General features: G+C 37.2%; 1 protein-coding gene and 1 pseudogene across 1 annotated transcript; both read left to right on the top strand.

Moving 5' to 3' along the window:
• The first annotated feature begins 436 nt into the window (after window positions 1–436).
• Window positions 437–3,097, top strand: LOC118037074 (uncharacterized). The gene is made up of 2 exons (XM_035042958.1): window positions 437–1,376; window positions 1,506–3,097. Exons 1-2 carry the CDS (start codon window positions 437–439, stop codon window positions 3,095–3,097), a joined length of 2,532 nt encoding a protein of 843 aa, XP_034898849.1.
• A 9,910-nt stretch (window positions 3,098–13,007) lies between these two features.
• Window positions 13,008–15,202, top strand: LOC118037075 (patatin-like protein 2; annotated as a pseudogene).
• Window positions 15,203–22,955: the final 7,753 nt, after the last annotated feature.

Here is a 22,955-nt window from a genome sequence, read left to right on the forward strand (position 1 = left end):
TCTGATATGTTCTGTTTCGCCACTTCACATGCATGTAATGGCACACATTAGCAGACCACGACATGCAGGCATTACAGAGAAGCAGAGCCACGATGTGCAGTTGTGAAGGGCATGCAAAACCACGATGTGCAGTTGTGTGATGGCAACAGGATTAGCAGAGACCACGACGTGTAGTGGCAAAGTGGAAGACTTAGTCTAATTCCTTTATTTAGTCAATTGTCTGTTGAGTCAGTTATTCTGTTCTAATTTTCAGCATTCCTATTCGGTAGTTATGTTTGTTATTTCATTTCCTATCTGTAATGCTATATCTATATATAGCCTGAAGAATTCAGTAAAAGATATAGAATTATTCTTCTTCAATATTCTTCTCTTATCCTATCTTCTTCTTCACCTTCAAATTAACCATATTAGTGGTATCAGAGCCTGGTTTTCAACCATGGACACTTGCGGTAAAACAAATGCAGAATTCCGCAGTGATGTCAATGACATCTTGGCACGACATGAGAACAGTTTCGATCAGGTAAACGCAGCCTTACAAGCAGTGCTGACGGAACTCCAAGCTCTTCGAGCTTCTCGCAACCCAAACAATAACTCCTCTGAAACAAACCCCTTTGCTCGTGATGAATCCTCACAACCCCATACTTCTCGTTCAAACACCACAAAAGACCACCCTCATCACAACCTCAAATTGTCTTTCCCAAAATTTAATGGTGATGACCCAACGGGATGGATTTACAAGGCAGGGCAATATTTTGAATTTCAAAATATTGTGTTGGATCAACAAGTTCAGCTGGCATCATTCCATTTGGAAGGCATCGCCTTACAATGGCATCGGTGGCTGACGAAATTTCGTGGACCGCTATCATGGGAGGAGTTTACTAATGCTATACAACTTCGATTTGGTCCAACCGACTATGAAGATCCCTCGGAGGCTCTAACACGCCTTAAACAAACCACCACCATTGCAGCCTATCAGGAAGCTTTTGAAAGGCTTTCCCATAGAGTGGACAACTTGCCTGAGAAATTCTTAGTAGGTTGTTTTATTGCAGGACTCAGGGATGATATTCGCATAGATGTGAAGATCAAACAGCCAGTAACATTGGCTGATACAATAGGGGTGGCCCGACTAATTGAGGAACGCAACCAGCTGCAAAGGAGATCAACTCAACCAATCCGTTTCCAGCCAACTTATGCAGCAGCAAAATCCTCTTCCAATCCAGTGGCTGGGGTGCTAGGACCCCCACCAAGTCAGCGACATAACCAAGGTTCTAATAATCCACCAGCAAACTTCCGGAGAATCACCAATCAAGAGGCACGAGAGCGACGAGAGAAAGGATTATGTTATTACTGTGACGAGAAGTTCGTTCCAGGACATCGTTGTGCCAGACCATAACTGTTTATGATTGAAGATTCACCTCAGACGGAGATCGAAGACGTGGAGATCAACCAACCTGATCTGGAACCCTCTGAATTTCTACCTGAAATTTCTTTTCATGCAAATACAGGAACCGAACATCCACAGACTCTACGCGTCCCTGGCAAGTTAAAGAGCAAGAATGTAACAGTGCTGATAGATGGAGGTAGCACTCACAATTTTATTGATCAAGCCTTGGTCTCCAGATTCGTATTACCAGTAACTCAGGGAAAGCAATTACAAGTTATGGTGGCTAACAGGGAAAAGATCAAATGTGCGGGGCAATGTCAGGCACTCACTCTCATCATTCAAGGCCATCCTGTCACCACAGATTACTACATCCTTCCAGTTGCAGCATGCCAGTTGGTATTGGGAGTGCAATGGCTTGCAACTCTCGGTCCAGTCGAGACTGATTACAAGCAACTTACCATGAATTTCAAGCTTGCAGGTATTTCTCACACATTTCAGGGATTAGGGAGAAACGACATTGAAGCCTTGACAGATAAGGAGCTAAATGGATTGCAAGGTTTGGGATTGTTCTTCCAAATAATTCCTTCCAACAACAGCAACAGCAGCAGTGAACCACAGTCCTATCCGCCTGAGATCAGTCAACTTCTATCTCAATTTTCTCAGGTTTTTGAAAACCCGACCAGCTTACCTCCACAACGGTCACATGACCATCACATCCCATTGCTTCCTACAGCCGGACCAGTCACTGTGAGGCCATATCGATATCCTTATTATCAGAAGACTGAAATAGAGAAAATGGTTAAGGAGCTTCTACAATCTGGTTTAATCAGACCCAACCACAATCCGTTTTCCTCCCCAGTTCTATTAGTGAAGAAGGCTGATGGTGCATGGCGATTTTGTGTAGATTATCGGGCACTCAATGACATCACGGTGAAAGATAAGTATCCAATTCCAGTAATTGATGAATTATTAGACGAGTTGCATGGCGCCAAATTTTATTCTAAATTGGATTTGCGTTCGGGATATCATCAAATCCGCGTGCATGATGCTGACATTCATAAAACAGCCTTCAGAACTCATGAAGGGCATTATGAATTTATTGTGATGCCATTTGGTCTCACCAATGCGCCCTCAACATTTCAAAGCCTCATGAATGATCTCTTTCGACCCTACCTTCGACACTTTATCTTGGTTTTTTTTTATGACATTCTACTATATTCAAGATCATGGACGGATCATCTCACTCATCTGCAAACTGTTCTACAGATTTTATCAGCTAACAATTTATTTGCCAAAATGTCCAAGTGTCAATTCGGGGTTTTACGTGTCAGCTACTTGGGCCACATCATTTCTGAGCAGGGAGTAGCGGTTGATCCCGCCAAAATCCAAGCCGTCGTCGACTGGCCACCACCAACAACAGCAAAAGGGGTGCGTGGATTTCTTGGTTTGGCAGGTTACTACCGCAAATTTATCCGTCATTTTGGGGGCATAGCAGCACCTTTAAATTGTCTTTTAGGCAAGGATGGATTTCAGTGGAACCAGGCAGCAGAGAAGGCCTTCCAACAGTTGAAGGAAGCACTGACATCCCCGCCAGTCTTACGCCTTCCTGATTTTACTCAGCAGTTCGTCATTGAGTGTGATGCTAGTGGAATAGGACTTGGTGCCATTTGCTTCAACAGAACCAACCAATTGCCTATTTTAGTGAAGCATTGAAAGGGTCATCCTTATTATTGTCCACATACGAAAAAGAAATGTTGGCGATCGTTAAGGCAATCAAGAAGTGGCGTCCATACCTGTTGGGCAAACCTTTTATAGTTCGCACGGATCACAAAAGCCTCAAATACCTCCTGGAGCAACGAATTACGACACCTGCACATACTCGTTGGCTGCCGAAACTGCTGGGTTACGATTACAAAATTGAGTATAAACGTGGGCCTGAAAATCAAGGTGCTGATTCATTATCACGTGTCATTGAATTCCAGTTTATCTCCATTTCTCAACCACATGCAGATTGGTGGCCACTGCTTCAGAAAGAAATCCAGCAAGACTCTTTTTATGCGGACTTAGCACACAAACATCAACCATCTCAATCCGGACATCAGTTGCTCCTTCGCGATGGCGTTTGGTTCAAGCATAACAAAATTTATTTAAGCCCCAGCTCTCCATTGATTCCAAAGATTCTAGGTGATTGTCATTCATCACCTGTAGGAGGACACTTTGGATTTCATAAGACTCTATCTCGCATCAGACAGAGTTTTTTTTGGTCTCATATGAGGCAGCATGTGAAGGAATTCTTGCAACAGTGTGATGTCTGCCAGCGGTATAAAACAGATTGCATGCAGCCGGCAGGATTGCTTCAACCTCTTCCCATTCCTGCTCAAATCTGGACTGATGTCTCCATGGATTTTGTTGAAGGGTTACCATCTTCCAATGGTTATACTGTTATCATGGTCGTAGTTGACAGATTAACCAAATATGCTCACTTCGTTGCCTTGAAACACCCATTTTCTGCTGTCAGTGTGGCCAAGGAATTCGTTGCTAATGTGGTTCGTCTACATGGGATACCAAATTCCATAGTGAGCGATCGGGACAAGGTTTTTATCAGTGCTTTTTTGGCGCACACTATTCAATCTGCAGGGAACCAAATTATGTATGAGTTCCAGTTACCATCCCCAAACGGATGGCCAAACCGAAGTTGTCAATCGAACGCTGGAACAATATCTACGTTGCTTTGCAGGAGACCAGCCATGCAAATGGGTTGAATGGATTCCCTGGGCTGAATTCAGTTATAATACTTCAATCCATTCCTCCACAAAGATGACCCCCTTTGAAGCTGTTTATGGCATTCCTCCTCCCACCTTACTGACTTATATTCCTGGCACTTCTCGCGTTCAAGCTGTTGATGAATATCTACGTGACAGGGATACCATTCTGCATGATTTGCGCCATAATCTTCAAATGGCCCAAAACAGGATGAAATGCCAAGCTGACCAACACCGGCGTGAGGTAACCTTCAATGTTGGCGATTATGTGTATTTAAAACTTCAGCCCTATCGGCAGACTTCTGTGGCTTTTCGAGCTTCTCTTAAACTCGCCCCGCGTTTCTTTGGTCCCTACAAAGTGATGGAAAAGGTTGGGTTGGTGGCTTATAAACTAGCATTACCTCCGGGTTCTCAAATCCATGATGTATTTCATGTCAGTTTATTACAGAAGCATCTGGGTCCAGTTACTCCTACCTCTCCGGACCTTCCCCCTGTCTCGGTTACATCCGTGGTTCTTCCCCAACCTGAAGTTATCTTAGATCGGCGTGTGATACACAAAGGTAACTATCGTCCTAAATCTGAAATTTTGGTGAAATGAGTTGGGGCACCAGCAGAAGATGCTACTTGGGAAAATGAGTGGCGTTTTTCCAAGTCCTATCCTGACTTTTCCCTTGTGGACAAGGTTCTTTAAGGGGTAGGGAATGATATGTTCTGTTTCGCCACTTCACATGCACGTAATGGCACACATTAGCAGACCACGACATGCAGGCATTACAGAGAAGCAGAGCCACGATGTGCAGTTGTGAAGGGCATGTAAAACCACGATGTGCAGTTGTGTGATGGCAACAGGATTAGCAGAGACCACGACGTGTAGTGGCAAAGTGGAAGACTTAGTCTAATTCCTTTATTTAGTCAATTGTCTGTTGAGTCAGTTATTCTGTTCTAATTTTCAGCATTCCTATTCGGTAGTTATGTTTGTTATTTCATTTCCTATCTGTAATGCTATATCTATATATAGCCTGAAGAATTCAGTAAAAGATATAGAATTATTCTTCTTCAATATTCTTCTCTTATCCTATCTTCTTCTTCACCTTCAAATTAACCATATCAATTTCTTCTTTGATGGAATTCATCCAACCGAAAAGGCCAACTTTCAATTTGCAAAGCTAATGTGGGATGGGAGTCGTAAAATCGTCAAGCCTTACAACCTGAAGACACTGTTCGAGAAATAGTTCGAAACTTATTTTCAGACGGGAGATGACTTTGTTACCCGTTCTGCACCTCGCATATGACTGAATTTCATGCTTCGAAGCTAAGTTGATTCAGGCTTTAGGCTCTACCACTGAACTCTAGTATTAAAGTAAAATCATAAACGAGAACTTAAGAAATTGGGTTAAAATGAAAACCTAGTCCCAACGCTTTATTTCTAGTCTTTCGGGTTGCCCAACACTATTTTTGAGCCTTTATATTTCGTTACCCATATGTTTCTCGGCGAACCAAAAAAAGGGAGAGAAAAAATTATCTATCCCATCAACCATGTCTTCTTCTCCCATATGTTTGTGTGTGTTCGAGCCAAAACAACGAAAGAGGGAAAGTGGAAACCTCTTGAGAAATGAAACCGAAGAGTAATTAATTGAACAATCATTAATTTTCCAAATTAAATTAAAGCATCATGTCTCTTCACTTTACATAGTTGAAGGGGAATGATCAGAAATAAATAAAGCAAAAGACTCGAAATATTCAGAATTGGAAATACCAGACCTTCTTTAAAATGGTGCAAGCAGTTTGCATATCTCAAAAAACAATCTCCTTCCCGTCATTCTTGACAATTTATGAAAACACGAAAATTATCTGTAGTCCTGGTGTACATAATTGCTAGCTGTCACATACCCACATTCCTCTCTCTCTTTTTTTTTTTCATTCATCCGCATCTAAATTATAAATTTTAGTGGGTTTAATATATTTTTAAATATTAGTTTTTATTTAATTACATTATAATAAAAATAAGAACTCACAGAACTAGAGATTGGAAGATGAAATAAAAAAATTAATGCAAAATTTCAATAAAAATAAATATTAAAATATAAAATAAAATAATAATAATAAATAACAGGCGTGATGGCCCAATGGGCCATTGGTTTTTTTTCTTCTTTAAGTTGTTTTCCTCTTATTTCTTATTAAGAAAAAAGATGCATATGATGATGACATATCATCTCATCTACTTCCCAAAAAATATTTTTTAATTTGTTATGTTGAAATGATAGTGAATTTTTGTTATTATTTTTTTTTATGATATTTGAATTAGTTTCCTTACATAGATGCTTTTGAGTGAGCTAGTGTTACCTATCTAAAAAAAAAAATCTCTTACCTCCAAGATTTTTAGGGACTATCTACAAAGAGAGGTTAACATGATAATCCAATGGTGTAATTATATATTATTATTATTTTTAGATTATCTGGTGCTTGGCCCAATAAGGAATGTATAAGTTGCCAAAGGATCTACACAGTTTAAGCCCATAATCTGGTGTAGTGTATTCTCTCACCATGGCTTCGTGGAATGCTAAATAATTCTCCCTTGGAGTTATAAATAATAGTTTATGTTTCCTATGAACTACTTTCTCTATTTATCTATTAAAAATACTGCGTGAAGAGGAAGGAAGGCTAAAACAGAAGAAGAACTTGCAGAAACTTCTCTAGCCATTGAAATGCTCCACCTCCACAAGAGAGGAAATTTGGGACAAAACTAATTTTTGCTTGCTCTTGTTCAGGACAGTCATGATCTTAGGGCAATACCATTAGAAAAGTAGAGCGGCCACTAATTCAACTACCATTATAAAATGTAGAGTTTCGTGGGTGAGTTAGATTTGGATTTCTTCATTAATTAATTACCACTTTCCTAGTTCTGAGCTCTTTTATTTGCTGAATTTTTAATGCAACTGCATGCGTATTGTACAGGGATGACGATTGGCCAATCTTGTGTCACAATTATCAGATTTCAATGTAAAGTTCTCTGTCTTTTCATTCATTCTGAAAGGAAGAATTCAGTCCTCTAAATACATGTAATAATCCCTAATTTGTAGTCTATAATCCCTGATTTGTAGTCTATAATAAATACAATAAATACAATATATTCTGTTACAATTTGGTTGCCATATATTGTTGATATTCTTGCCATATACATTGACATCCCCCCTCAAATTGATGCTGGTCAATCAAGAAGCATCAATTTGTCAATCATGAGTTGATGTCGAGGCCGAGACAAGGCCTTCGTAAAGACATCAACGGTCTGATGCTCGGTGGAAATATGAGGTAGTGTAAGAATATTATGATCAAGAGCTTCACGAATATAGTGACAATCGACTTCAATATGTTTGGTGCGTTCATGAAACACAGGATTAGTAGCAATCTGAATAGCACTTGTGTTATCAGCATGAAGAGGTGTAGGAGTGTGCTGAGGAAAACCAAGTTCACGTAGCAAACCCTGGAGCCACACAATTTCAGAACATGCGGAGGACATAGCTCGATACTCAGATTCTGTGGAAGATTTTGAGATTCGGTCTTGCTTTTTGCTTTTCCATGAAATTAAAGCATTTCCAAGAAACATACACCACCCAGTAACAGATCGACGTGTATCCATGCACCCTGCCCAATCTGCATCACTATAACCTGTTAATTGTAATGAATTATCAGCAGGAAAAAATAATCCTCGCCCAGATGTGCCTTTAAGATAGCGAAGAATTCTTCGAACAACAGCTAAATGAGGTTGACGAGGAGCCTATAGAAACTGACTGACTTGTTGTACTGCAAAAGAAATATCTGGCCGAGTAATGGTTAGATAATTCAAACTGCCCACCAATTGCCTATATATGGAGGGATCAGGTAACAGGTCACCATCATTCTGACAAAGCTTTAAATTAAGCTCAAGAGGTGTAAGAACGCTATTCCCTGATTCAAGACCGCCCAAGAGAAGAATCTCTTGGGTGTATTTGTGCTGATGTAGAGAAATCCCATTAGACATAGAGTGCACCTGGAGACCAAGGAAATAGTGAAGATGTCCCAGATCCTTCATATGAAACTCACTGTTAAGAGAACGCTGTAAATCCTCAATGATTGGAATGTTAGATCCTGTAATGATAATATCATCCACATATACCAGAAGAGCAACAATACCAGTAGTAGTTTGCTGAAGAAACAGAGAGGAATCACATTGGCTCTGAATAAATTTAAGTTTCAGAAGAGTAGTGCGAAATTTTTCAAACCATGCCCGGGGTGCCTGTTTTAGACCATACAGGAACCGTTTCAACCAGCAGACTTTATCAGATGGGTGAGTAAACATACCAGGAGGAGGAGTCATATAAATATTCTCTTTCAGATCTCCATGTAAAAATGCATTTTTTACATCCATTTGACGAAGTGGCCATCTCTTGGAAGCAGCAATTGCCATAATGGTGCGTATGGTAGTCATTTTAGCCACAGGTGCAAAAGTCTCCTCATAATTAATACCATATGCCTGACAATTTCCAAGAGCCACCAACCGTGCTTTATATCGTTCCACAGATCCATTAGGTTGGAATTTAATAGTGTATACCCATTTGCAGCCAATAGGTTTAATACCGGTAGGACAAGAAACAATATCCCATGTGTGATTATCCTGAAGAGCCTGAAGTTCCTCTTTCATGGCCTGTTGCCAGCATTATTGGGTACAAGCCTGCGCATAAGTCTTAGGCACAAAAGTACTATCAATAGTGGTTGCTGAGTATCCATACCTGTTTGGGGCACGTGAAACTCTAGTTGATCGTCTTAGTTGAGTGGAATGATCAGATGTCGGTTCCGTGTCCGGAAGGGGCAAAGTGAGATGGTGGATGACGTCTTTGATTATACAATTCCTTGGCTTAAAATGTTCAAAGATATAAGATGGACCATCATCATCAAATGTAGGAAGCTGGATAGGAGTGGATTCTGTAGAAGGACAAGACGGGAAAAAAATTCTGATTTTCAAAGAAAATCACATTTTCGAGAGATACAAATTTTATGAGCATTTGCATCATAACATACAAACCCTTTATGAGAATTACTATATCCTAGAAAAAGCACAATGAGCAGCTTGGGCTGAGAGTTTATTACGTTTCAGTAAATGGTAAGTGAACAAAACAAACACACCCAAAAACATGGAGAGAATCATACTCAGGAAGAACACCAAATAAAATAGAGTATGGAGATGCAAAGTTTAGAAACTTGAGAAGGTAAACGATTGATTAGATGAACGGCTGTGGATAGAGCTTCTACCCAAAATCGAGTAGGTACTGAAGAATCAATTAATAAAGTGCGAACAACATCTAAACAGATGACGATTCTTAGGCTCAGCAAGTCCATTTTGTTGAGGAGTGTAAGGACAAGATCTTTGAGAGAGAATCCCTTTTGTTTTTGAGATATTCTTGAAATTCTTTGGACACATATTCCCCCCCGGAGTCAGAACGAAGTATTTTAATATGAGCAGAAAATTGATTTTCAACAAATACTACGGAAGTCTGAAATGTTGAGAATACATCAGCTTTAGATCGGAGAAAATATATCCAAGTGAAACGACTGAAATCATCAATAAACGTGACAAAATTATTTATACTGAGCATGAGAGATAACAGGACTTATACCCCATACATCAGTATGAATAATTTTCAAAACATTTAGAAGCACGACTACCATATGAAGGAAATGATAATGCTTTGCTTTTTTTACCCAATTGCAAGAACTACAGTCCAAAAATTTCTGTGGAAAAAGAATTTTTATTCCCCAATATCCATGTTTCATAAGATGAGTCAATACATTAGAATTGGGATGTCCCAATTTCTTATGCCAAAAATGAGGATTATTAATGACAGTAGAATAAGCACAAGAATTAATACTAGGAATAGAAAATTGTATTGGAAATAAACGTCCCACTTTAGGCCCCTTCGCGATCACCTTCCCCGACACTTGATCCTGCACACAACAACCATGACGATTAAAGAGAATTTCACAGTTATTTTCTACCATTTGACCAACAGAGAGTAAACTTGTTAATAATTTCGGTGACACAAAAATATTGTTGAAATAAGACCCCAAATTACCAATTGATAAAATCGGCAGATTATCACCATTTGCAACCTGTATATGTTGATTACCCATGTATTTTCGCACATTACACAAACCATTTTCACTGCTGGTCATATGATTCGACGCTGCTGAATCCATTAACCACGGTTTATTATATGCCAAATCCAAAGAAATGTTAAGTTTATTACCAGAAATTCCAAGTGCAGAGAAGGCAGAGATGATCATCTGCTGCACCATCTCGGGAGTGATCGTGCCCGACGAAGAGCTCACCGACGATGAAGATTCTGGTGCCAACGATGAGGACACGGCTGCGACAGCCATAGAAGTAGCCCCCAATTTTGACTGCACAGTAAACCCTTGGCGATTCTGTGGTCGCAGACGACACTCCCTGATTACATGTCCCCTCCTTCTTACAATAATTGCAGAATTTCTTACTGCAATTTCTGGCAATGTGCCCTAACTCCTTGCAATTGAAACACTGCACGCTCCCACCCCTCTGTCGTCCCCTTCCTTGAGCCATGTAAGCCACATTCATCTCTGTGACAGTGTCCTGGGTCAACTCGTGTTGAGTGGCGAGTCGTTGTTCTTCTCGTAACAATTCCCCCAAACATTCATCCAAGGTGGGTACTGGACTTCGGTTGATTAAGCTAGCTCTCACAGCCTCAAATTCTGGCCGGAGCTTCATCAAGAACTGGTCCCTCTGGCTCTCGGCATAAACAAGGTATAGTGCTTCTAAACTATCCTTCGGTATTTTAGAGTAAATTATGCCAGTATATTCACTCCATAGGTTTAGAAATCCAGCATAGAATTGTTCAATTGAAAGATTACCTTGTTTGTAATTGGCAATACCCATTTCGACCTGAAATTTTTTAGCCGAATTGTTCTGGGAATAAATGCGTCTGAAGTAGTCCCAAATCTCCTTCCCTGTGCCAAACGATCGAAGATTGTTGATCATATTGGGGTTCAACAGACCCCAGTATCCAGGAGACAATTTTGCAACCTTGGTAGTCCATATAACCCAGCTCCTGTGGTTCGGTTGTGCTGGTGAAGATCCATCAAGATGCCCCCATAATTCCTTCCCTTTAACAAACATACGAAACTGAAACTCCCAACTGGCATAGTTTTTTGCCATTGAATCGAGTAAGAAAAGCCTCTCCAGACATCCTAGGAATCTCAAAAAACATATCACCAAATACTGATGAATTCAGTCTATAGACTTAAGAAAAGAACAAAAGATCTAGATTAGAGAATAACCGGCTCTGATTACCATGTCACAATTATCAGATTTCAATGTAAAGTTCTCTGTCTTTTCATTCATTCTGAAAGGAAGAATTCAGTCCTCTAAATACATGTAATAATCCCTAATTTGTAGTCTATAATCCCTGATTTGCAGTCTATAATAAATACAATAAATACAATATATTTTGTTACAATTTGGTTGCCATATATTGTTGATATTCTTGCCATATACATTGCAGTTATGTGGTTTGGATATATTAATTTCCAACAAATCAGTCTTCGATTTGATCCATTGACAGCTTTTGATATCGTAAGCTAGCGTTTCTGTCTTTGAGACCTCGAACCCTATCCTTCTGTGAGGCTGCTGGGAATCAAGATTTTGACTATCGCGTGTCCTTTTGTTTGGTAAGAAATAACAAACAATTTTCATGCATGGAAACTTCATCATTATTCCTTGACAAGGATTTGAACTGGAAAATTCAAATGGTGAGATTACTAGCATGAAAAACACAAGGACAAGATGCATTATTATCATTGAAAAATTTAAAACTCGAGGATAACATTAATCAGATATAAAACTTTCCCAAACCATGCTACATGTGATCCCTCAAAGCAGATGAAATATTCGAAAATAATTTAAAATTATTCAAGAAACCTCGTATAATATTAATAACCAATCTTTCAAGATTATATAGCTATGGTACGTTATTATATCAATCTTAATAACAGCATCTGGTTACTAGAATCTATGTCTTTCTTTCTATTCTTGAAGATTATTCATTCTGGTTTTATCTCAAGCCTATTATCCATGGTCAAGGCGAAACTTCCATGTTGCCAACATTTTCCAACACGTGTTTCTTCAATTTTTATACATGTTATGTTGTAGTTAAATGCTATTCATCTCTGGATTCTCCTCCATCATCGTGGACTCCAATATTTCCTTCGGAAAATCGTACATATTACCAACCAGTGTTCTTTTCAGACATGAACTCGTCGGTTGCCTTTAGGTATAAGTTCTGTAAAATCCCAATATTTCTATATCATTGATTGCTAGTCATCTCATATGTACACGATTTCATGTTACTTGAACCAAAGAATGCATAAACCTAAACCTTATTGGTCATTAGGAAGACCCTAAAATTGGGGAAAATAACTTGTTCAAATCCAACCAATTGCATTGATGGTATTCATCAACTAATTTAGTTTACTTTCCGCCACCAAAATACCTACCATTTCCAATTTTAGTGTCATCTTTCTTTTATTTGTGAATTTGGGACTTTCAATGGTACCTTTTTGGATTCCAATTTGTAAGTGGTCCAACTTGAACCGTGTCAGCTCAGAACTGTTTAGTTACAAGTAAAGAAAATTTAGATCGATTCAAAAATTGCTCCCTGTCCAAGAAACTTCAAAATGGTCAAATTTGGTGATTAAAATGTTAGAAATTTGTTGAAAATGCCAAACACCATGAAGGACTAGAAGTCTATAAATAACTCCACAATCCCCTTGGGAGATTGCAAGCCTTCAACACTGAACTACATTTGAGTATACTAGCTATCTCCCAAGCTCTCAGAAAGTTTAGGCTAAATCTCTCTAATTCTTCCACTTATAGGTCTCTTGATTCCCTCTTTACATTTTTAGCATTTGTTTATCAATATGGTTAATATGCAAACTCCAAGATCTCCTCTTCAACGTCCAGCTCATGGAAACCAAATCACTGTCCTTAGCATCGATGGAGGTGGAATAAGAGGCATTATACCAGGAACTATCCTTGCCTTTTTAGAGTCTGAGCTTCAGGTAGAAAAGAAACAGGGCTCTTTTAACACGTATACTAATGCATGTCAAATAGAAATGCAAGATCTTTGCATGCTTGTGCTTCTGGGCTCAGAAAAAGAAATTAAGTTGAAAGCATGACCTAAGTTTAGCACTTAATAGTTGGACGTGCATCGGTGTATATATAGAGAATTGTAATGTTCGTTTATTTTGTATCTGTTTTTCTCTGACCCTATGGGTTTATTTTTTTTGCCTCCTTCGGGCTCTAATGTATTTGCTTAAGTTTTATCTCCAGCATGTATCACTGAGTAGTTTTTCTTCTCAAATTTACAGAAGCTGGATGGTGCCGATGCAAGGCTTGCAGACTACTTTGATGTGATTTCAGGGACTAGCACTGGCGGCCTCGTGACGGCTATGCTAGCTGCACCGAATAAGCAAAACCGCCCTTTGTTCGCAGCTAAAGACATTAATGAATTCTACCTTGAGAACTGCCCTAAAATATTTCCTCAAGACAGGTAATAAGTAATGCTGATGATGAATTATTTCATTATAACTAATTTTTATTTATCAAGATACTAATTTAAGTACTGTCTGCCAATAGCTCTCCATTTTCTTCAGTTGCAAATCTGGTAAACACTTTGAGAGGGCCAAAGTATGATGGCAACTTCTTGCATAGTATTGTCAAGGAAAAGTTGGGAGATACACGGTTGCACCAGACATTGACAAATATTGTGATCCCAACTTTTGACATCAAGCGCCTCCAGCCAACTATCTTTTCTAGCTATAAGGTGAAGAATAACCCATCAACGGATGCCCTTCTGTCCGATATATGCATTGGAACATCAGCTTGCCCCGACTTATCTCCCTGCCCATTATTTTGAAACCAAAGATCCATCAGGCAAAGTTAGAGAATTTAATCTTATTGATGGTGGTGTGGCAGCAAACAATCCAGTATGTTTATGATTTCCTCAGCATCTTGAATTCATAACTTAATATTACTTACCTAAGGAATCTTATATTTCATTTCTTTTTTGGAATTTGATCAGACTTTAGTTGCCATAAGTGAAGTTTCAAAAGCAATCAATCGGGAGAGTCCTGACTTTTTCCGTATAAACGCAATGGAATATGGCCGATTTCTAGTCCTGTCGCTGGGCACTGGTACAGCAAAATCAGAAGGAAAGTATGACGCAGATGAAGCAGCCAAGTGGGGTATTCTTAGGATGGTTGACTAGTGATAATTCTACTCCATTAGTGGATGTGTTTACACAAGCTAGTGCTGACATGGTTGATTTTCATATTTCCACTGTTTTTCAAGCCCTCAACTCAGAGGAAAATTATCTTCGAATTCAGGTGCTTATTTACCATGCTAATGTTGTCATCCAATGTATTTATTCATGAAGCAAAGTGGGGAAATCTAACTTTATAATACGTGTGAAAAACCAATGCAGGATGACACATTGACCGGAACACTTTCATCTGTGGATGTTGCCACGAAAGAGAACTTGGAGAATCTTGTGAAAGTGGGCGAGGAATTGTTGAAGAAGCCAGTTTCAAGGGTGAATTTGGCTACTGGAGTCTTTGAACCTGTCAATAAGATGACTAATGAAGAGGCTCTCAGAAAGTATAAATGAATGAAATAATACTCTTTGTTTCATCTTGATTATTCTTTTATTTATTATTTCTTAAGGTTTTTTGTTTTGTCGGTGTAGGTTGGCTAAATTACTCTCGAGGGAGAAGCATCTTCGGCGGCAGGCGAAGTCAGCTGTTGGAAATAACAGTGGTAGACATAGTTGTACTTAATTGTTTACTTTGTAAAATAAAGATGCCTTTTCGTGCAGCGAAGTCAGCTGTTGCGAAAGGAATCCAGATTTATGATTTTTTTTTTCAACACATACAAAATGTAATTGTTTCATACCTTGAATAATGAATCATAGAATTCAACCAGAATTTTGTTTTTCCAGTAAAAGCTGATTTTTATTTCTTGGATTGATTATTTTAATAGTATTCAGTAATTTACCCAGTACTGTTTCTTAGGGAAAAAACAAGAACCACTTGATAAAAGTTTCTCCTCTGTCAATTTTTAAACAAATCACTCATATATGGATTTGTATATTCATTAAAAAAAAAAATCTTATTTATGTTCTCTAGGATTTGAATCCTTTAAGCATGGAATAATCCGTTTCATCAACCTGATTAAGTTTCAGGTGTCTTCAATAACATAGATAGAGAGATAGATAGATATTCTTTTAAATTCATTTATTGTCATCAATACTCAAATCCATTTTATCAAAATAACCTAATTGCTATATTATTACGAACTTTGAAGTGGTTTTGAAAAAATAGCTACTAAAACTTGATCGTTGTAAATAATGTAAAAAGGGTAATTAAAATTGAAAAAAAATCTAGGTAAAAACAATTTCGAGGATTAAATTGAAATAAAATTATCATAACTCAATTTTTTGTCCTTATTGTTTTATATATTTCAAAAAATAGAAAATTATCAAAACAACGTGTCTTTCTAATAATTCTAATCAATTTTAAAAAGTCAATTAATGGCTTAATTAAATTATAAATTAAAGTTAAATTAGTTAAAATTACATGATTTTTAGAAACAAGAACTTATAAATTGTAAAAAGCAGCCAAATTAAAGATTTTAATTAATTCAAATAATGATAAAATTAAAAAGAAAATCCAAGATTAAATCCTTATTGAAAGATCCAAGCTTATATAGTTCTAAATTTGTGAATTTTAACCCTTAATTGATCATTAATTTTTTTTTTTATAACTCGAATTCTGATTTTATCAATTTCAGCCTCTATATTCACTTGGTTTTTCCAGTTTGATCCTTAATTTTGGATTTTTTCAATCAAATTTTTTAATTGCTCATTAAACTTTAATATTTATGCAATTAAACCTTTTTACCTCGACCAAACTAACTTCTAAAAATTACAATTCAACCCCAGGACTTTAATTTCCTATAATTAAAACCTAAATTAACTTTTAAAAATCAATTTTTCTTGCAATTAAGCCCTTAATACATTCAAATAAATCTTGAATTCCAACTGAGTCCTTAAACATTTAATTTTAAATTTTCCTCAAAATTGATTTTTCTTTGTTAATAGAGCCTTCATTGGTTAAAAATACACTGTCAACTTTTTTTTTTTTTTTTTTTTATCTTGTATATTTGATCTTCCTTAGCTAATCTTCAATAATTTCTTAGGTGTTTTGTTATACTCTTATATATATTCTTCCAACACTTTTTTATTTTTTATTTTTTTGTATTTAATTTCTCTTTTTCGTTGTTTTAAATTTTTTGTTTATGTAGGCCCCAAAATGGGTAACTATAGATAACAAATATATATATGAAAATTCAGTTGTTGATTATCAAAATGTTTAAATAGATTTGTAACATAATTTTATCATATTTATGATTTTTTTTTTTATCTTTCAATCACACAAAATATAAACATACTATTTGATATTTTTTTTAACTTATTTTAACAATTATAATTTTTTTAAGCAAAAAAGAATGCTTCCAATCAAGAATATTATGTTGGTTAAAATAAATAAGAGATACGCTTGATAAAAAAAACGTATTCTTAAGAAACAAAATTCAAAGCAACTATACTTTTAGATTTAATAACAATATGCCACAGAATTTCCCGAGCTCTGAAAACATGTAGGTACCCCTTAGCATAGCATGCGCATACAACTAGGATAAACTTACATGCGCATACAACTAGTATAAACTTATTTTATTACGGCTATTTAATATTATTTATATTCCGAAAGCCGAATTTTAATGTAGCCGGTTGAGGAAGGTCCTAGGGAAGTGATTGAGGCATCCTTCAAATCTTTTGCAGCAAACGTGTGGGACTTTTTGTTTTTTGTTTTTTCTTTTCATTTGGGTAAGTTAGCATGGAAAAGTTGATATAGACATTTGAATCATACGTAGGTGTTGCCTTTTCCTTGCCCAAGCAATTAGAAAACCAGAAGCGAGTTCACCGAAAAGAATAATATATATGGAAAGACTTGCAGTTGAGGCTGACTTGTAGTTTAGAATAATTAGGTGATGCAACATATCGGATTTGATTTTAGGGTTAACAATCAATATATAGGTCCAACTTCGACCATTCATCCCCAATGTATTGAAAATATTTCTTTAGTAATTTGTTGCTCTTTCTTGTCACTAATCACGTTGAGTTGATATGCTTTGATTAAAATAAAATAAAACATTATATTAAAACACGTGAAATTCAATTGGTAAGAGGCTGCGGTGTCCCTTAATAAAAAAATATATATATAAAAATGATGATGTATTAGAATAATAGTCAAAATTAATATTCTATTCAAACAAAAACATAAATTAATCTTTTTTTGAATGGTATTGTTAGATTGAATCATAAATTTGCAATTTAATTCATAAACAAAAAGTCGTTGGGAGAATGTGAAGATCTTAAGAAATATTCAATCAATTCATTATATATTCCCATTCTTATTAAGATTAAAACATAATAATAGAAAATAATATAGACTCTCTCCTCTGATTCAAATACAATTGATTATATATATATATATATATATATATATATATATATATATATATATATATATATATATATGGGATTGAATTCCAAATAATTAATGTTATTTCATTGAAATTTAGGCATGGTATGTATGGAATTTGGAAGATGTTTCTACAGACGCAAACAAATGAAGCTTGGAAGTGACGGTGTTATAATGAAAAAGTCGCAATGATCAAATTGATAAACACACGCACACATTCTAAGTGTGATAATCAAATTAATTTTCCTTCAATGCATTATTAATATATTCATGGCTAAGACACGTGTCATGAAGCAGCCATTGCATATACTGATGACGAAGGGGAAGGTTGGCTCGTTACGTGGACTTGAAGACTAAACACTCGCAGACTTTCTGTCTAGATTCGGACACCGCTCGCGGGCTGTTCGCTTGCACTGAATCTTCAGACGTGTCCTCCACAATCATGCAGCTTGGTCCTTTGTTCTCTAGGCTCATTCAGACACAAAGCTACTAAAAATCCGAGCTCCTGTCCTAGAAGGTGATTTCAATGGTATATAGCTTGGAAACGAGCAATACAGCTTGGCCTGCTTTTCTGGTTCCACGTGTTAAATAATATTTATGTTGTCTTATTTATTAAGGGTAGAATAGTACTTTCAGTTTAACCTATATATACTTTATTTGTATTTAGTTTAAGACCATGCATTCATAATAAACAGATTATTCAGAACTCTAGCCTCCGTTTTGTATTTGATCTCAATTAGTTTAACATGATATCAGAGCTGGTTTTATGGAACGAGGCTTAATCCCAATTTTTTGGAGTGATATTTTGTCTTCCGCTTCTGCAAAATTAGGTATTTCGACAGTTTTTGCAATTATTGTGGTATTTCGACAGTTTTTGCAATTATTTTGGTATTTTGTCTTCCCTTCAGCATCTGCAATTTGGTATTTGCGTTCAGTTTTTGCAAATTTGTTTTGTGTTTTGGCAGTAATCGTATAATTTTCAAGAAGAGATTTGTTTAGTTTCTGCAATTTAGTATTTTGTTTCCGCTGCTTTTTGCATTCTGGTTATTTGTGATTGCTGATTCATGGCTATTGAAAGAGATGATTCACTCAGTCTGTGAGTGTGAGGTTAGATGAGAAGAATTATTCGTATTGGAGTTATGTGATGAGAAATTTCCTTAAAGGTAAGAAGATGTGGGGGTATGTTAGTGGGACTTATATGTACCTAAGAATGTTGAGGAGGAGATGCTGTTTGATAGATACATGAGAAGCAAATAATGCAAAGATTATTACTTGGATCAAACAATTCTGTTGAGCATTCGATAGGGATGCAGTTGGCGAAGTATGAGACAACAAAAGAGGTTTGGGATCATCTGCAAAGGTTATTCACACAATCAAATTTTACAAAACAGTATCAATTAGAGAATGACATACGAGCTCTTCATCAGAAGAATATGAGTATCCAAGAGTTTTATTCCGCCTATGACAGATCTTGGGATCAATTGGCTCTTACAGAATCGGCAGAATTAAAGGCATGTGGTGCCTATATTGAGCGTAGAGAGCAGCAACGATTGGTATAGTTTTTAACAGCACTTCGCAGTGATTTTGAAGGACTTAGAGGTTCAATTCTGCATCGTTCTCCACTGCCTTCTGTTGACTCTGTTGTTAGTGAGTTATTGGCTGAAGAAATACGTCTTCAGTCTTATTCTGAAAAGGGAATTCTTTCTTCTTCAAATCCTTCAGTATTAGCAGTGCCTTCTAAGCCATTTTCTAATCATCAGAATAAGCCTTACACAAGGGTTGGCTTCGATGAGTGCAGTTTCTGTAAGCAGAAAGGTCATTGGAAGGCTCAGTGTCCTAAGTTGAGACAGCAGAATCAAGCTTGGAAGTTTGGCAATCAGTCACAATCTAATGCTCATAGACCACCTCAGGATTATAAACCATAACACCACAATACTGCAGTAGTAGCTTCCCCAGGTTCTATTACTGATCCTAATATTTTGGCTGAGCAATTTCAGAAGTTTCTCTCGTTCCAGCCACAAGCAATGTCCGCTTTTTCTTCCATAGGTCAGTTGCCTCATAGTTCCTCAAATATGTCACATTCTGAATGGGTCTTGGATTCTGGTGCTTCCCATCATATGTCTCCAAATTCCTCATCTTTTACCTCTGTATCCCCTTTGTCCTCCATTCCTGTTATGACTGCTGATGGCACTCAAATGCCCTTAGCAGGTGTTGGTTCTGTTGTCACACCTCACATGTCTCTCCCTAATGTTTATCTTATTCCACAACTCAAATTGAATCTTGCGTCTGTTGGTCAAATATGTGATTCTTGTGATTATTTAGTCATGTTTTCTGGTTCCTTTTGTTGTATACAGGATCTGCAGTCTCAGAAGATGATTGAGACAGGTCGTAGGGAGAATGGACTATATATTTTGGATGAGTTAAAAGTGTCAGTTGCCGCTGTTGCCGCTGCTACTACTACCGTTGATTTGTCTTCCTTTCGTTTGAGTATTTCATCTTCTAGTTTTTATTTATGGCATTCCCGTCTAGGTCATGTTTCGTCTTCTCGTTTGAGATTTTTGGCATCCACAGGAGCTTTAGGAAATTTGAAAACTTGTGACATTTCTGATTGTAGTGGATGTAAATTGGCAAAATTTTCCGCCTTACCTTTTAATCGAAGTATTTCTGTTTCTTCTTCACCATTTGATTTGATTCATTTTGATGTATGGGGACCTTCTCCTATTGCCACTAAAGGAGGGTCTCGATATTATGTCTCTTTTATTGATGATCATACTCGTTATTGTTGGGTTTATTTAATGAAACATCGTTCTGAATTCTTTGAGATATATGCAGCTTTTCGAGCTTTTATCAAAACTCAATATTCTACTGTGAATAAATGCTTTAGGTGTGATTTGGGTGGGGAATACACTTCTAATAAATTTTTCCAATTGCTTGCCCTAGATGGAACCATCCACCAAACTTCATGTACAGATACTCCTGAGCAAAATGGTGTTGCTGAAAGAAAACATAGGCACTTTATCAAAACTGCTCGTTCTCTCTTGTTGTCTGCTTTTGTTCCTAGTGAGTTTTGGGGAGAAGTTGTTCTTACTGCTGTAAGCTTGATTAATACAATTCCATCTTCTCATAATTCGGGTCTATCTCCTTTTGAAAAGTTATATGGGTATGTCCCTGATTATTCCTCATTTAAAGTCTTTGGTTGTACTTGTTTCGTTCTTCGTCCTCATGTAGAACGAAGTAAGCTATCCTCTCGATCCGCTATTTGTGTCTTTTTGGGCTATGGTGAAGGTAAAAAGGGTTATCGTTGTTTTGATCCAATAACTCAGAAACTTTATGTGTCTCGTCATGTTGTCTTCCTTGAGCATATACCTTTCTTTTCTATTTCATCCACTACTCATAGCCTGACTAAATTTGTTCTTATTAGTATAGATCCATTTTCTGAGGATTCTGATAATGATAGCTCTCCCCATGTTCGATCAATTTGTACTCATAACTCTGCAGGTACTGGTACTTTACTCTCTGGCACACCTGAAGCTCTATTCTCATCTACAGCCCCTAAAGCTTCATCTGAGATTGTGGATCCACCTCCACGTCAGTCCATCCGTATTCATAAGTCCACAAAACTACTAGATTTTGCTTATTCTTGTTATTCTTCATCATTTACTTCCTTTTTAGCCTCTATTCATTGTCTTGTTGAGCCCTCTTCCTATAAAGAGGCAATTCTTGATCCGCTTTGGCAGCAAGCTATAGATGAGGAACTTTCTGCTTTGCATAAGACAGATACTTGGGATCTGGTTCCTCTACCTCCTGGTAAGAGTGTTGTTGGTTGTCGTTGGGTGTATAAGATCAAGACTAATTCTGATGGGTCTATTGAGCGATATAAAGCTAGGTTGGTTGCCAAAGGATACTCTCAACAGTATGGTATGGACTATGAGGAGACATTTGCTCCGGTTGCAAAAATGACTACTATTCGTACTCTTATTGCTGTAGCTTCGATTCGTCAATGGCATATTTCTCAACTTGATGTTAAAAATGCCTTCTTGAATGGAAATCTTCAAGAAGAAGTTTATATGGCACCCCCTTCTGGTATTTCACATGACTCTGGATATGTTTGTAAGCTTAAGAAAGCATTATATGGTCTCAAACAAGCACCCCGTGCTTGGTTTGAGAAATTCTCTATTGTGATCTCGTCACTTGGCTTTGTTTCTAGCAGTCATGATTCTGCTCTTTTTATTAAGTGCACTGATGCAGGTCGTATCATTCTGTCTTTATATGTTGATGACATGATTATTACTGGTGATGACATTGATGGTATTTCAGTTTTGAAGACAGAATTGGCTAGACGATTTGAGATGAAGGATTTGGGTTATCTTAGATATTTCTTGGGTATTGAGGTAGCATACTCACTTAGAGGTTACCTTCTTTCTCAGTCGAAATATGTTGCAGATATTCTTGAGCGGGCTAGACTTACTGATAACAAGACTGTGGATACTCCTATTGAGGTTAACGCAAGGTACTCTTCTTCTGATGGTTTACCTTTGATAGATCCTACTTTATACCGCACTATTGTTGGGAGTTTGGTATATCTCACCATTACTCGTCCAGATATTGCATATGCTGTTCATGTTGTTAGTCAGTTTGTTGCTTCTCCTACTACTGTTCACTGGGCAACTGTTCTTCGTATTTTGCGATATCTTCGGGGTACAGTTTTTCAAAGTCTTTTACTTTCATCCACCTCTTCCTTGGAGTTGCGTGCATACTCTGATGCTGATCATGGTAGTGATCCCACAGATCGCAAGTCTGTTACCGGGTTTTGTATCTTTTTAGGTGATTCTTTTATTTCTTGGAAGAGCAAGAAACAATCTATTGTTTCTCAATCATTCACCGAAGCAGAATATCGTGCCATGACATCTACTACCAAAGAGATTATTTGGTTACGTTGGTTACTTACTGATATGAGAGTTTCCTTTTCCCATCCTACTCGTATGTATTGTGACAACCAGAGTTCTATTCAGATTGCTCACAACTTGGTTTTTCATGAGCGGTCTAAGCACATTGAAATCGATTATCATCTTACTCGTCATCATCTCAAGCATGGAACCATTACTTTGCCTTTTGTTCCTTCTTCATTGCAGATTGCAGAT

The sequence above is a fragment of the Populus alba genome, chromosome 17, assembly GCF_005239225.2.
Source record: "Populus alba chromosome 17, ASM523922v2, whole genome shotgun sequence".
Taxonomy (NCBI): Eukaryota; Viridiplantae; Streptophyta; class Magnoliopsida; order Malpighiales; family Salicaceae; genus Populus; species Populus alba.